This window comes from Petaurus breviceps, unplaced genomic scaffold (assembly GCF_028583685.1).
Source record: "Petaurus breviceps papuanus isolate PSGF00001 unplaced genomic scaffold, PetGlider_PUasm1.0 90925, whole genome shotgun sequence".
Lineage (NCBI taxonomy): Eukaryota > Metazoa > Chordata > Mammalia > Diprotodontia > Petauridae > Petaurus > Petaurus breviceps.
Window position 1 is genome coordinate 204,677 of NW_027187380.1, and position 17,013 is coordinate 221,689.

Sequence of the window (17,013 nt, forward strand, 5' to 3'; positions counted from 1 at the left end):
TTTTAAGAGAAGAATGGAAAGGAAGGGGAAGATGAATGCACTGGAGGTGGGAAGAGAGTGGAAGAATAGAGAATACATTGGAGGGGGGAAGAATGGAGAAAAATCTCTGATATAATCGGTCTACACAAATTGTCTATGCAACAAAAAGGAAGGAGTGAGGGAGGACAGGCAACACTTTAACCTCTCTCTGTGCTGGTCAGAGGAGAGAAGAATATACTTACACACTATAGTAGGTAATTAATAGCTAAGAAAATAATATGAGCATAGATAATTTATTGTTTAGGCATTCAGAAAGAATGTGTCAATGAGCTCTTCTGTCAGTCCAAAGACCCCAAATGCAGAGTAAAGTAGATTTTTATACACAAAAACCAATTAATAAAAAAAAAGTCCTATTATAACAAAATAATTAACCAGGATACAAAATTAGGTAATGTAATTTCTAATTGGAGGAAAGTTAGGGGCTTTCCAAGTTGGGAGGGAAAAGAGTAAGTTTCAGTCCAGTTGGGAGGGAGGTGAGGTTTGGGGCTCCTCTCGTCATAAAATGAAAAGATGTTGATTAATTACATTCACCTGCAAATATAAAACAGTAGATGATATATATAATCTAGTTTCCCATGGATGAACAACAACAAAATGGAGGAGAATACATGTGGCAGCACAAGATGGAGTCAGCATTACCCAGATAGAATCAGATTAGATTGGTCCTTCAGATTGTCACACTAAACTAACAGCATTTTGGACATGGTCTTCATTTTATATTATCAGCACACAGTTGGATACAGAAATACATTTCACCCAACAGGGGAATAAGAGGGAAAATGTTTAAGGGAAAGGAGGGTGGGTCAAAAGTTATTAGAAGCAAAACAAAATCTTTAAAAATGGGCAGGAGAAAGAGAAGGAAAAAGAGAATAAGATGGAAGGAAAACATATGTTCAGAATTAAAATAAAGGGTTGGAGCAGAATCTATTATGTTTCCATTGAAGTAAAAATAAAAAGGCAGAGGTAGCAGCTCAGACGAAACTACAGCAAAAATAGACCCAACTGAGATAAAAAGGAAAACTACATTTTGCTGAAAGATATCAGAGACAGTAGATTGATATCAATACTAAGCATATATATATATATATATATGTACACACACACACTCTGCATAGCATCCAACTTCTTCAAGGAAAAGTTAAAATGAGTTATAGAGAGAAATAAGCAGTAAAGCTATAATTGTGAGAGGATTTTGCCTTATCCCTCTCATATCTAGATAAAACTAACTAAAAACTAAGCAAAAAAGAAAAGTAAAAACTGAATAGAATTTTAGAAAATTTAGCTATGATACACCTGTGGAGAATATTGAATGTAAATAGATATAAATATACATGTGTATGGCATTTTCACAAAAAAAAATGACCAATTATTAGGGCATTAAAACCTCCCACATGCAGAAAAGAAAAAATACTAAATGTATCTTTTAAGGGTCATAATGCAATAAAAATATACACAATAAAAGCTTTTCAAGCAAAGATTCAAAATTAGTTCAAAAGTAACAATCCTAAAGAATGGGCACATCAAGGAAAAAATAATTGGAATAATAATTTCATTAACGATAATGATAACAATGAGACAAACTGAAATTTTTAGAATTCAGCCAAAACAATACTTAGAGGAAAATTTATGTCTAAACACTTTCATCAACAACAGAAAGAGAAGATAATTGAACTGGGCATGCAACTAAAAAACCTGGAAAACCAGCACATTAAAAAAAAAATTAAGCACCAAAATAGAATCCTGAAAATCAAAGAAGAGTAACAAAATTGAAAGAAAAAAGAACCCCTGAACAAATAAATAAAACTGGACTGTTGAAAAAAAAAAAAGATAAGTATGTAGCTAACTTGATTTAAAAAAATATTCCAACACTACATGAAAGGGTTGAAAAAATAGGAAATGAGGGCTGGCTAGGTGGCACAGTGAGTAGAGCACCAGCCCTGGAATCAGGAGGACCTGAGTTAAAATCTGACCTCCAATACTTGACACACTTACTAGCTGTGTGACCTTGGGCAAGTCACTTAACCCCAATTGCCCCTCAAAAAAAATTAGGAAATGAAATAGTCCTGTCAGATCCTTTAACATAAATATAGTTGATACTTAAACCAGGGAGTCAAAATAGAAAACAAAACAAACAAAAACTCTGCAGAACTATACCTCTAATGAATATTGATATAAAAGTTTTAAAATATTAAGCAAAACTACTATAACTTAAACAAAGATTGTATACTATGACCAGGTTGGATTTATACCAGGAATGGAGGGCTGGTTTAATATTAGGTAAACTTCTCCCTTATTTTAGTACTATTTTAGTTATTTTAGTACTATTATTCTAGTGACATATGGATATAGGTCATGGATCACTACAGTGTTTGAAATAATTGAAGTGTAAGATCACTCCGAGGTCTTTGTGGTTAAGTGTGTGGTAAGTGGGCAGGCTGGAACACAAAGCAAAGGAAAAAATGTTCAAGAGATGCTGTGAAACATGACATTGGAGAAATATATAACAAGAAAAAAAAAAGATGTGCTGGTCATAGAAAAGGACAACTGATGGTCAACCATCTGCTCCTTTGGTAGCAACATAATGTCAAGAGAACATGAAGAAGGCCCTATTACTTTGTGTGGACTCCTATCATGAATTTATTGAACATTTAAGAGATGTACAGGATGAGGAGCCACAAATGGGTTGTAACCTGAATCCTTGGATCCAGTTCCACTGGAATATCTCTGTCTCTATACACTTTGTTCTTCCATTTTGTCACACTTGAAAAGCTGGCTTTCTCCCCCATTTTAAAAATATTATATCATAGTCATTTTTTTTTTTTTTGCCTTTTGGGGGGGAGTTGGGGTTAAGAACCTGCCTTAGGTTAAACGGCTTGGTTTTTTTTTTGTGTGTGTGGGTGTTAAGTGTCTGAGGCCAGAACCAAACTCCTGTCCTCCTGACTCCAGGGCCGGTGCTTTACTCACTATGCCACCTAGCCGCCCCATACATCATAGTCATTTCAAAATATATTTGTCCACCACCCAGTAAGCCCTACGTTGTGACAAAGAAATAAACAAAACCAACTAACACAAGGACTGCATCTGATTCTGTACATATATATATATACACACATACACACAACACACACACAGACATACAGACACGCAGGGGAACCTATGGCCTTGAGGCCACATGTGGCCCTGTGCTATAAGAAATGATGAATAATGAAGAATTCAGGAAAACTTGAGAAGACTTATATGAACTAGTACAGATGAACTTAGCAGGACCAGTAAAACTACCTATAGAGTAACTTTAATAATGTAAATGAAAAGAATGCTAAAATAAAGTTTGATATCATATAATTGTAATTGGCAATCTTGGCCCTGAAGAAGTGATAAAGAAATAAACTTCTCTCCTTTTATTTTTTTAATAGTCTATTGTATTTTTATTTATTTTGTTAAATATTTCCCAATTACATTTGTAAATTTATTTTTAGTTTTCAATGTTCATTTCCACAAGATTTTGAGTTCCAAATTTTCTCCCCATCTCTCCCCTCTCTCCCACCCCAAGGTGGTGTGCATTCTGATTACTCCTTCCCCAGTCTGCCCTCCCTTCAATCATACCCCCCCCACATTACCCCTTTCCCCCTTATTTTCCTGTAGGGCAAGATAGATTTCTCTACCCCATTGCCTGTATATCTTATTTCCCACTTGCATGTAAAAACAATTTTTAACATTTGTTTTTAAAACTTTGAGTTACAAACTCTCTCCCTTCTTCCTTCTCCACCCACCCTCATTGAGAAGGCAAGCAATTCAATATAGGTTATACATGTGTAGTTATGTGAAACATTTCCATATGAAAGACTATTTCCCTCCATCCTATCCCTCCCTTCACTTATTCTATTTTCTCCTGTTCTTTTTCAAAGTGTTTGCTTCTGACTATGCCCCTGCCCTTTCTTCTTCCCCCCTTATTTTCCTGTAGGGTAAGATGCCCAATAGAGTTTTTATATTATTCCCTCCTTAAGCCAAATCCCATGAGAATAAGATTCATTTATTCCCTCTTACCTCCCCCTTCTTCTCCATTGTGAAGCCTTTCTTGCCTCTTTTACATGAGATAATTCGCTCTATTCTATCTCTCCCTTTTTCCTTCTATCAATATATTCCTCCCTCACCCCTTAATTTTATTTTTTAGATATCCCTTCATATTCAGCTTACCCTGAGCCATCTATCTATCTATCTGTCTGCCTGTCTATCTATCTATCTACCTACCTATCTATCTCCTCTAACTACCCTAATACTGAGAAAGGTCTCATGAGTTACAAATATTATCTTTCCATGTAGGAATGTAAATAGTTCAACTTTAATAAGTCCCTTATGATTTCTCTTTCCTGTTTACCTTTTCACACTTCTCTTGTTTGTTTTTTGAGGGGGGAAGGCAAGGCAATTGGAGTTAAGTGACTTGCCCAAGGTCATACAGCTAGTAAGTGTGTCAAGTATTGGAGGTTGGATTTGAACTCAGGTCCTCCTGACTCCAGGGCTGGTGCTCTATTCACTGTGCCACCTAGCTGCCCCCCCCCCTTTTTTTTGTCTTTTTGGAGGGGGGAGGCAGGGTAATTGGAGTTAAGTGACTTGCCCAAGGTCACACAGCTAGTAAGTATTAAGTATCTGAGGCCAGATTTGAATTCAGGCCCTCCCCAGATGCTCTCTTCACGGTGCCACTACCTGCCCCTTTCATGCTTCTCTTGATTCTTGTATTTGAAAGTCAAATTTTCTGTTCAGCTCTGGTCTTTTCAGCAAGAATGCTTGAAAGTCCTCTGTTTCATTGAATATTCATTTTTCCCGCTGAAGGATTATACTCAGTTTTTCTGGGTAGGTGATTCTTGGTTTTAATCCTAGCTCCTCTGACCTCTGGAATATCATATTCCAAGCCTTAATGTAGAAGTTGTTAGGTTTTGTGTTATCCAGATGGTATTTCCACAATACTCTAATTGTTTCTTTCTGGTTGCCTGCAATGTTTTCTCCTTGACCTAGGAACTCTAGAACTTGGCTACAATATTCCTAGGAGTTTTCCTTTTGGGATGTCTTTCAAGAGGTGATTGGTGGATTCTTTCAATTTCTATTTTGCCCTCTGGTTCTAGAATTTCAGGGCAGTTTTCCCTAATAATTTCTTTTAAAATGATGTCTAGACTCTTTCTTTGATCATGGCTTTCTGGTAGTCCAATAATTTTAAAATTATCTCTCTTGGATCTGTTTTCCAGGTCAGTGGTTTTTCCAATGAGATATTTCACATTGCCTTCTATTTTTTTTTTCATTCTTTTGGTTCTGTTTTATAATTTCTTGATTTCTCATGAAGTCATTAGCTTCCATTTGCTCCATTCTAATTTTTTTTTTTTTTTTGTAAAGCAGTCGGGGTTAAGTAACTTGCTCAAGGTTACATGGCCAGTTATTTTTGTGTGGGTGCCGAGTATCTGAGGCCAGAACTGATCCCAGGTCTCCTGACTCTGGGGCTGGCACTCTTACTCTCTGCACCACCTGGCCGCCCCTCCATTCTAATTTTGAAGGAATTATTTTCTTCAGCAAGCTTTTGGACCTCCTTTTCCATTTGGCCAATTCTTATTTTTAAGGCATTTTTCTCCTCATTGGCTTTTTGGACCTCTTTTGCCATTTGGGTTAGTCCATTTTTTTTCCTTGTTAAAAAAATTAAACATTTAATTAAATAGTTGTTTATTGGAAAAAGTGGACTGAGGAGGGGTCACTAGATTCACCAGAGATAACAGTACCACCCAAGTTAGGAGTGATGGGAGAGGTCAGCACAAAGCTCTGGGATCTCAGTCTCTTCCTGGACTGTGAGGGATGGCCTGGAGTGTTAAGGCATACCCAGATGGAAGGCCTTGGCTTAGTAGGCATGGTTAGAGACAAAGACAGACTTGCTGGCTGCAGCTCCTGATTTTCCACTTGGCAAATGCCTTGAGCAGCTTGGCTATTAGCTGTGACCTGCTTAATATATTCCTTGGGTAGCCTGGACATTTTCCTTCTTTCCACACCAGGTCTTGAGGGCAGATGCTTGCAGGGCTCGGCCATAAGAAAAGGTCAGGGCCCATGGCTTATGCAAGGGGCAGGTGTTGATGGCATTGAGGTTGGTGGAGGCATCCTCTTCTCTCTGACACCCAGAGAGGAAGGTGATACCAGTGACTGTAGCAGGCACAGTCTGGCAAAGGGGAGTTACAGTTGCCATTGCAATCTCCTCATGTGAATACTTCTAGGTATAGGTAGGGGCAAGACTGACCATGTTAGACTTCAGCAAGGTCCCTTCCAGATACACATGGAAGTCACTCACAGCTTTGTAGACAGCAGCCAGGACCTTCTCAGTGACATACTGACAACACTTCAGATTGTGTTCTCTGGCTCCTCAATGGGGACAGTGTCATTCCGCTGGCAAATACTGGCACATCGGGCCACAGTACATTGGTATTCTCCATGATAGCAAGTTGGGGAGGTGTATTATCCCCAGTCTTCAGCACACAATGCCACTTGGCAAAGTCAGCTCCATCCACTGGGCACAGCAGTGACTCAGCCCACCCAGACCTTGGGTGGCAGTCTTGCCACTGGTCCCTGCCAGAGGCACTACACCTTTGTCCACTCTGTTGCCCACAATGCCACCCTTTGCCTTCATGACTTTGCGTAAGGGACAACCATCGTTGACTTTCTGGTAGAGGATCTCATGGAAAAGGAGGATAACACTTCCAATACAAGAGTTCTCTCGAGCATTTGCTGCCAGAAGCAGCTGCCTGTAGAGGTGAGGATTTTCCTCTGTGCTTTCAGTTCCAATGGGCTGCAGCCGCTTTGCATTGCTACCAGTGGACTCATCTGCTGCCAAGATTCCCTTGCCCAGAGCGACAATTCGGTGAGCTATATCAGACAGTTCTCTCTTTTGCTCTGGTGTCAATGCTGGGTATTGGAAAGGCATGTTTTCCTTGGCTGTGCTAGTAGGTCCCTAAATGGAGTCAGAACGGTTAGATTCAAGCCTAGGCAGTGAGTGCTAGTCTATTTTAAGGGGTTATTTTCTTCAATATTTTTTGGGGTCTCCTTTACCAAGCTATTGACTCATTTTTCATGATTTTCTTGCATCACTCTCATTTCTCTTCCCAATTTTTCCTCTACTTCTCTAACTTGATTTTCAGAATCCTTTTGGAGATCTTCCATGGACTACAACCAATTCATATTTTTCTTGGAGGTTTTTGATGTAGGTGCTTTGACTTTGTTATCTTCTTCTCAGTGTATATTTTGATCTTTGTCACCAAAGTAAGATTCTATAGTCTGACTTTTTTTTACATAGTTTACTCATCTTCCCAGCCAAATATTTGACTTTCTAACTCCCTGTCAAGGTAGGACTCTGCTTCCAGTGGGGGTGGGGATGAGGGTGGGGGTAGGTATACTGTTCCTGGCTTCTGGGGTTTTGTATCAGCAGCTGGATCCCCCACAGTCTGTGGCCCAAAGCTCTGGAAGCAGCCACTGCTGTTGCTGCTGCTGTGTGGCCATCCCCACCCCCCTGAGGCTGGGGCCTGACCTTGAGCTTCTCTTTCACCCAGGTTCAGAGATCCCCCACTAACCTTTCACATTGTTCTCAGCATTTGTGGGTTGAGAAGTTGTAATGGAAATGCAGATTTAAAGATCTTCCCTGCCCCTAGGCTAACGTGCACCTGGAGCCTGGGGTGGGAGGCTTGTTTTTCAGTAGATACTTTTTGATTGGCCAGTGGGTCAATAAGGTTGTTACATTCTCTGAGCCAGGAGAAAGCTATATAAGCCCTGATGTGTAGCTTTGTTTTGGGACTCACTTTGAGAAGTGTTCTGTGATTTGATCTGAATTCTGGGAAGCCGTTGTTGAGAGTCCCCCGGCTTTGAAAAACCCAGAATGTGGAAACCCAGATGTTGACTGGGTATGGATGTAATGGTTGGACAGTTTGGAAATCTGTCTACTTGATGTTTCTGTCTTGATAATTATGCCTGTATACTTTGAGGGTCAGGGTGCTGACCTTTTCTCCTGAACAAGGTAAACGATATATGTCTGACTGATTAAAGTAAGCTTGTTAACCCATTTTGAGTTGCTTTCCTTTAACAAAGCAGATCCAAGAACCTGTGGTAGCTGCAAACCCTGAGAACGCGCTTGGGGTGCTTGCTGCTACAGAAGTCTGGAAATCGCCACAGCTGCCAGCAATTCACTCCCCTGAGGCATGCACAGCCCCCGTCTACACCTGGCCACCCTGGACTGTGCTCCCCTTCCAGCCCAGTGCGATATACCCTTTCTGTTGACCTACCAAGTTGTCTTGGGCTAGAGATGTGTTTCACTTTGTCATTTTGTGGGTTCTGCAGCCCTAGAATTTATTTAGAGTAATTTTTTACAGGTATTTGGAGGGGCTTGGGGGTGAGCTCAAGCAAGTCCCTGTTTTTACTCCACCATCTTGGCTCTGCCCCTGACCTCCTTCCTTTCAATAGAGAGGTAGGGAGCTATGGGTTTAGAATGTTATATACTGGGGTGGGGAACCTGTGACCTCAAGGCCACATGTGGCCCTCTAGGTCTTCAAGTGTGACCCTTTGACTGAATCCAAACTTCACAGAACAAATCCCCTTAATGAAAGGATTTATTCTTTAAAACTTGTACTGAGTCAAAAGGGTACACCCAAGGACCTAGAAGGCCACACATAGTTCCCCACCCTTTCTCTAGCTCATAAGTCCTCACTGGTGTATTTACTTTGTCTCTAGTCAACTGATGGATGTGATTTATTGAAACAGTAACATAGCATCTTTATCATAAACGCGGAGTGACTCTCCTACAAATACTTTCAGTATCAATAGGGAAAGTATCCATACATAGAGCTCATAAGTGTTTGCATAGGAAATACATATGTCCAAGGCATACTTGATATCCCAGGAAGCTTATAAAAAGGGGTTTGTTTTGCCATATATAAAATATGAAAGTTTGAAACTCTTGCATCTCATTTTCTCTGTTACCTGTGCCTTATTTCCTGCCATTTTACCTGGTAGATTAGGGACTTAGTTAACCAGAGGCACTCTGATCAATTCCCATATCCCTGCCACAATATTTAAGACTTCCCCTCTCCTCCCTTCCCCTTTCCTTTCTTTTTTTATTTCCCTGAATTACATATGTAGTAGGGGAATCTCCAGGTGGAGGGGTATGAAAGGTTTAGTAACTTGTGTAATTCCAATTTATTTTCTAGATGGACTTGACCAATTCATCATTCCACTAGCATTCTCCCCATCTTCCCTGTTAGCCCCTTTAGCACAGATTCTTGGGTCATCCATGTTACCCCATCGATTCCAATTCTAAGGAGAGATCTTGAGAGTGTCCTTCTTTTGCTTCTTCTGACCACTGTGTAAGCACTTGCCTTGTGTGAATTCTTCATAAAATAGTCTTTGAGGCAAACCTATGTTTGGCATTTGGACAACATGACCAACCCATTGGATCTGCACTCTCTGCAATAGAGTTTGAATGTTTGGCAGTTTAGCTTGAGAAAGGAACAGGCTGTGTAGGGCTTTCAAAGCCAAACAAAGGGATTTATATTTGATTCCAGGGATTTATATTGCCTCTGAGACTCCTCTGAACCAATTCTGTTGGCCATGCCTAGAATATATTCCCTCATCATCTCTGCCTCTTAAAATCCCTAGTTCTTGTAACTCAAATGCTTTCCCTCTTTCCCCTAAGCTGCTTTTCTCCCCAAATCACCATATATGTTTTTTACAGATTTATGTACAGTATTCATATGTTGCCTCCCCAGGCTAGACTGTAAACTCCACAAATGCAGGGACCCTTTCACTCTTGTCTCTGTACCCTAGTGCTTAGCAGTAGTTGGTGCTGAATAAATGTTTGTAGATTCATCTCCTTTAGCAACTGATCACCATGTAATTAATATTCAAAGAATATTTGTTAAGTAGGAAAACTGTCTCTCAGATGATAAAAATATATCACAGAATCACTGAATTGATTCATTATGAATGGACATCAATTTTATTTGACCTCCCTGGAAAGAAGCAGTCTGGCCAAATCCTAACTGCTCAGGCCAAGAGGCCACCTGGTTGACATACAAAACATGATTGAGCTTAGAGAAACATCTGCCCCTGTGGAGTTATTTCTTTAGAGGTGTCCCTCAGAACTGACCTAGAGGACAGGATTGAGTCTGAGGAGAAGGGGAAAATATCTCTCTAAAAGTGAGATCAAAATCCTTTGCATTACCTGAGCCCAAACAAGAAATGAGTATAGGCCTCATATAGAGTACACTAACATACAAAGCCATGGTTAACTGGTTAACATATAATTTTTCGTGTTGTTTCTCTGGAGTAGCTACCAAGGAAGCCCAGGCAAGCAAACAGAGTCTACTTGGTGTTGCTTATGGAGAAGGTGATGGTGAGAAACTGGACATATATTTTCCTGCCAAGACCTCTGAAGGTAAGTTGAGGGCTGAGTAGGTAGAGGTTCCTAGAAGCAGATTTAATCTGGATGTAGAGGAAATTTTTTCTTATCATAATCAACTTTCTAAAAACTCAATGTGTCATCTCAATAAATAGCAAATTCCTCATCATTAGAGGGCTTCAAGTGGAGGCTGAATGACCACTTGTTAGGGATATTATACTGGGGATATCTGCCTAAGGGCTGATTGGATTAGGTCTGGGGTTGGGAACCTGTGGCCTCGAGGCCACATGTGACCTTCTAGGTCTTAAAATGTGGCCCTTTGACTGAATTCAAAAAGTGATCACAGAGGTTACTTCCAGTTCTGAGATTTTGTGATTCACAGCTATGCATTACTGCAAATCTCTGCATTTTCGTTTACTCTCTGAAAAAATGAGGGAGTTGTACTGATGATGTTCATTGGTATGTCATATAATACATATACTGGTATATATGTATGTATATATTTCTTACAGAGTTATCTTTTTTCCTGTTTATTCATGGAGGATATTGGCAAGAAGGAAGGTGAGCAAGTAGAGATATAGTGGATAGAATACTAGTCCTGGAGTCAGAAAGACCTATGTTCAAATCCAGCCTCAGACACTAAGCTGTGTGACTCTGGGCAGGTCACTTAACCTTTCTTAGTTTCCTTATCTGTAAAATGGTAATAATAATAATAGCATCTACCTCCCAGGTTGTTGCAAGGATCAAATGAGATAATATTTATAAAGTGCTTTGTAAACATTAAAGTCCTATGTAAATACTGCTATTATTATTATTGTTATATTATCTATACTATTATATACTATATATACTATATGATTATATATTATCTATACTATTATATGCTATATATTATACATACTATAATATTATTGTTTTATATTTGATCGTGGGGAGGGCAGGAACTATCCCGCTTTCCCTAGGTTCTAGCAGCTCTGGCAACCTTCTTGACCTAGGGAGAAAGCTAAATAGAGAAGGTATTTGTGAGGACAGTCGAAATTCAAAGGACTGGTAAGACAGCAGCTGCTACTTAGGTGTTGCCTATCAGTGATTTCAGCTGTCCTTCACCCTTTCTTTGAGCTCTGAACCCCTACCTGAGAGGGGCAATATGCTAGGGAGAAGAAGTAAAACCAGAACAAATGCTGCAGAGGCATCAAGTGGGTGGTGGTTCTTGCCTGGGCAACTTGCTTCCAGCCAACAGGCAACTTTGGGTGTTCTTCCTTCCCCAGTAAGGACTACTCAGCCTTTATGGTGCCCCCATTGACAGCAGCAGGAGTAGCAGTGGCAGTAGTGGCGTATGACCTTGCTCCAAAAGGTGAGGGACTTGAGGGGGGAAGCATTTGAGCATTAGAAGGATGTCCTAGTTCACAGCTGAAGCATCGTTTGTCATGCCTATGCAGGTAATGTTGATCTGATGCTGAGCCAGGTGAAGCACAGTGTCCTCTTCATCCAGAAGCAGTACTCATTAAACAGGTGGGTGTCTGCCAGAGACTTGTATCTTGCTGGGCAGCCTTGGACGGAATGTCTGGGCAATAACCAGAGAAGAGATGACTTGCTTGTTAACTGTTAAGTCAAAATTTTTTTCCAGTCAGATGCTTCTTTTTTTTTTTATAGTTTTTTATTGAGATAATCTTTATTTGTTTGTTGCTCATTCTCCCAACCTAATTCCTGACTTTTGGTCTTTTTTTTTTCTTTTGGAGGGGGGAAGGCAGGACAATTGGGCTTAATTTGCCCAAGGTCACACAGCTGGTGTGTCGAGTGTCTGAGGCCGGATTTGAACTCAGGTCCTCCTGACTCCAGGGCCAGTGCTCTACTCACTGTGCCACCTAGTTGCCCCAATCAGATGCTTTTAGAAAACCATTTGCAAAGTTGGATTAAACCAAGACTGCGATGAGGAGCTCCACCTTTTTCTTTCTGTTCTCATTCACCACAGAGGAATTTACTTGTGTGGACATTCCGCTGGAGCTCATTTGGCCTCCATGGTGCTCTTGACAGACTGGGTTGAACATGAAGTCATTCCTAACATTAAAGGTAGCTATGAAATTTTTGCCCTGTGAGAAGTTATTTCACTAAAAAAAAAAGATAATTTTTGAGCCAAAAATAATAATCATAACAAAAACAAATTAAATAATAAAACAGTGCAAAAATACATGAAGTCCAAACCCCATAACAAATTGAACAAATGTGAATTTAGCACCTGCTGTATGTGAGTCACTCTGCTAGGCACTGGAAATATACAAAGACAACAAGGAAACATTTCCTACCCTTTAAGGACTTTATATTCTAGAAGGAAAGATCTTGGACCCAGAAAAGCATAAAGAATGTGGGGCGTGGAAGGAAATTAGACTGCTTGCCTGGGTCCTAGGTTTAAAGGATTCCCTAGGTCTAATACAGAGACAGTGCAGGCTTACAATAGTAGCTTTGCTGCTCCAACCTTTGTATAAATTTTTCCACATTTGAAATTGAATGCCTCGAGGGTGGCTAGGTGGTGCAGTGAATAGAGCACCGGTCCTGGATTCAGGAGGACCTGAGTTCAAATCCAGCCTCGGACACAACACTTACTAGCTGTGTGACCTTGGGCAAGTCACTTAACCTCAATTGCCCCTCCCCCCCAAAAAAAGCAAAAAAGAAAATGGTGAATAAGAACAAAAAAAAAATACAAAACAAAAACTCCAAACCAAAAAATACCCTAAAAAAAAAAAGAAAATGAATGCCTCATTATTTATTTCTAGTTCACTCTCTATTCGATCTCTCTAGTCTTTTCCTTGTCGTTCAGTCATTTCAGTAATGTCTAACTCTTCACAACCCCATTTGGGGTTTTTCTTGGCAAAAATATTGGCGTGTTTTTCCTTTTCCTTCTCCAGCTCATTTTACAAATAAGGAAACTGAGGCAACAGGGTTAAGTGACTTGCCCAGGGTCACACAGCTATTAAGTGTCTGAGTCCAGATTTGAACTCAGGTCTTCCTGACTGCAGGCCTGGTGCTGCTATCCACTGAGCCACCTCGCTGTCTTTTCTGTTGACAGATGTGTAAGCACGATTTACTATCAGATCTTTGAAGTTGTGATTGGCTACTGCACTCATCAGAGCTCTGAAGCCTTTCACTGTTTTTCTTAGCCTTAGGAACTGTCATGCAAATTGTTTTCATGATTCTGCTTCCTTTTTACTGCATCATTATATTGATATCTCTTCATATTTGCCTAATTTCTTCATATTTGTCTTTTTATGGCATAGTAATGTTCCATCATTTTCATATACCATAACTTTTCAGTCATTCTCTTAATGCTAAAAAGTGCTACTTTAAATATTTTTCTATAGATAACCTTCCTTTTTGTCTTTGACCTTCTTAGATTATAAAATTGGGACACTAATGCATTGTTGGTAGAGTTCTGAACTGGTCCAACCATTCCGAAGAACAATTTGGAACTATGCCCAAAGGGCTATAAAACTGTGCATTCTGTCACAATTCAAATTTAACAAAAGGATAAACTGAGGCAGATCTCTGATCTGTCAGTAAATGGGTCAATGGCTTGCCTCCATTTATCTCAAAGACCCCAAGGAAAAGGACAGTATCCTTTAGATAGGTTTTGTGTATCACAGAACAAAGAACAAAACAGGGTAGATGACATCTTGGCAACCTGATTGATTACAGAGCTGAAGTACAGGGAACAACATGATTGATTGGAAGTTTGGTAACGGGGGCTAGCAATGACCCCCCTTTCTCTTATGAAACCAAGAAGTACTCATAGTTTGAGTCCAGGTGTGAGACGGTGGCCCAGATTTTTGAACAGCAAACCAGACATCTTTGAAGGATAGCTTGGTGGAGTAATGATATCAGGCCTGACTCCCTTTGTGTTCACACATATTCCCCAGGGTTAGCAAAATTCCTTGAGACAGAAGAGCTAGATTTTTTTTTATTTTAAGCAATTGGGGTTAAGTAACTTGCTCAAGGTTACACAGCCAGTTATTTCTGAGTGTGGTGCTAAGTATCTGAGCCTGGATTCGATCCCCAGGTCATCCTGACACTGGGGCCAGTGCTCTTACTCACTGCGCCACCTGGCCGCCCCTAGAAGAGCTAGATTTTTAAACTTAATCCATTACAGGCCAATTGAATTTCTGAGGTAAGTTGAGAGATCTTTGGCATGACTTAAGCAGTTATACAACAAAACCAATTAATTGTAAATAGGATCAATAAATAAGCAATACAGTATTACTCTTAATCTTCTCAATACCCTTTGACTCAGCAGTACTCTACTAGGTCTGTATCTCAAAGAGATCAGAGAAAAAGGAAAAAAAGACCTATATATGTAAAAATATTTATAGCAGCGTTTTTTGTAGTGGCAAAGAATTGGAAATTGAGTGGATACCCACATCTACCGGGGAATGACTGAACAAGTTGTGGCATATGATTGTGATGGAATACTATTGTGCAAATGATGAGCAGGATGGCTTTAGAAAAACTTGGGAACACTTATACAAACTAATGAAAAGTGAAGTGAGCAGAACCAGGAAAACATTGCACACAGTAACAGCAATATTGTATGATGATCAACTGTGACAATTCCAAAGGACTTATAATGAAAAATAAATTTCACCTCCAGGGAAATAACTGAGTGCAAATAGAAGCATATTTTTTTCACTTTCTCTATTTTTCTTGCTTTTTTTGGAAACATGGTTAATATAGAAATATGTATTGCATGATTTCACATGTGTAATCAATATCACATTTCTTGCCTTCTCAACAGGAAGAGGAGAGGAAAGGAGGGAGGGAATTAGAACTCAAAATTTTTTAAAAATTAATGTTAAAAATAAATAATACATTCAAGAAAAAATATATCCAGGATTAATGTCTCCTACTATAAAGAGAAAGAGTATGCAAAATGTAGCGATGTTTTGTTTTTTGTTTTTTTTTGCTTTTTGGAGGGACAGTTGGGGTTAAGTGACTTGCCCAAGGTCACATGGCTAGTTTTTGTGTTAAGTGTCTGAGGCTGGATTTGAACTCAGGTCCTCCTGACTTCAGGGCCAGTGCTGTATTCACTGTGCCACCTAGCCGCCCCCAGGTTAGTGATTTAAAAAAAAAGTGTAATTCCAACTTTTTTTCCAGAATATTTAGACCAGTTTACAGATCCATCAACAATGCACTAGTGTTTCTGTCTTCCCATGCCCCCTCCAATGTCCGCTATTTTTGTCCTTTTTCATCTTTGTCAATCTAAAGGGTCTGAGGTAAATCCTCAAAGTTGCTTTAGTTTTGCATTTCTGTTATTATTAATCACATGGAACATTCTTTCACATGGATGCTAATAACTTAGTTTCTTCTTTTGAAAATTACCTTTTTATATTCTTTGACAACTTATCTATCAAGGAATATCTTGTTTTCTCATTTATCTGTCTCAATTCCCTGTATGTCATGATATCAGACTTTTATCAGAGAGATTTGCTGCAGAAGACTTTTTTCCTCAATTAAATCCTTCCCTTATTCTAGCTGCATTGATTCAATTCATGCGAAAACTTTTAAATTTTATGTACTTCTGCTTTCTCTTTCATGGCATAGGCATGGGAATAGAAAGAAAGTGATAGTTTCTAGCATACAATAAGAAGTCCAAGCTGCTTTTGCATCATGTCCCCTGCACCAGTCAGTTCTGAAATCTGACCCACACAGGTGTGCTACACAGATTGGGACTTCTGTTTGAGCCAAGGGATCCAGCTTCTTGAGGGAATAGGGAAGCAGAGGACGTTGGAGCTTAGAAAGGTTCTCTAGGTAACAAATCACATGAAAGGCAACTGGCCCAGTTTCATCTTGCTCAGGTGGCATATTTGTTGCAGAGTGTCTTTTTTCCTGTCAAGTACTAGATATGTTGCCAGGACTGGAGAGACATGTAGGCCCAGGGAAGCTATGATGGCCCTCAGCCTAGAATAACTCTCAGAACAGTTCACCCCAATTGCTGAGTAGATCTCAGGAACCATCATGACCTGTGGCCTAACAAGTGATTACTTTGGAGTATTTCAATTATTCTAGGCTTATTTGAAGTGGAGTATCAAGGAGGAGAAGAGGGTTTGGAAAGTGCCCATAGAGATAAGCAGGTCCAGATAACCAGTAATAATACAAAGTATAAGGAATAACCATAGTCCTAATGGGTTCAACATTTAAAATTGTTGTGAGATATTTTACATGCTACCTATAAAATGCTATATGCGGGTAATTGATTTTTAAATTAATATGAATAAAAGCAAGTGCCCAATTAATTTGTAGCTATAGCACAATCAATGGGTTGTCCATGCTTTTTACCCCATTATATTCTTGCTAAATATTTTTTTTCTTGCTTTTTGGAGGGCAATTGGGGTTAAGTGACTTGCCCAAAGTCACACGGCTAGTAAGTGTGTCAAGTGTCTGAGGTCAGATTTGAACTCAGGTTCTCTTGACTCCAGGGCCAGTGCTCTATTCACTGTGCCCCCTAGCCGCCCCTTCTTGCTAAATATTTTCAAAGCTTCCTGCTCTTTTCTCCCTAGCTTCCAGCATTGTCTCCAATTCAC

General features: G+C 39.7%; 1 protein-coding gene and 1 pseudogene across 4 annotated transcripts in view; one reads left to right on the top strand and one right to left on the bottom strand.

Moving 5' to 3' along the window:
- AFMID (arylformamidase) overlaps window positions 1-17,013 on the top strand; it is a 38,111-nt gene that overhangs the window by 14,680 nt on the left and 6,418 nt on the right. For 2 of the 4 annotated variants that reach the window (XM_069076030.1, XM_069076028.1), the window contains 5 exons: window positions 10,376-10,480; window positions 10,957-11,005; window positions 11,713-11,798; window positions 11,884-11,956; window positions 12,417-12,514. In XM_069076030.1, coding sequence (XP_068932131.1) covers window positions 10,376-10,480; window positions 10,957-11,005; window positions 11,713-11,798; window positions 11,884-11,956; window positions 12,417-12,514 — 411 coding nt within the window. The remainder of the gene's footprint in view (window positions 1-10,375; window positions 10,481-10,956; window positions 11,006-11,712; window positions 11,799-11,883; window positions 11,957-12,416; window positions 12,515-17,013) is intronic. The other 2 variants (XM_069076032.1, XM_069076031.1) reach the window with 2 other exon arrangements.
- On the bottom strand, window positions 4,915-7,183 carry LOC138152349 (fructose-bisphosphate aldolase A pseudogene; annotated as a pseudogene).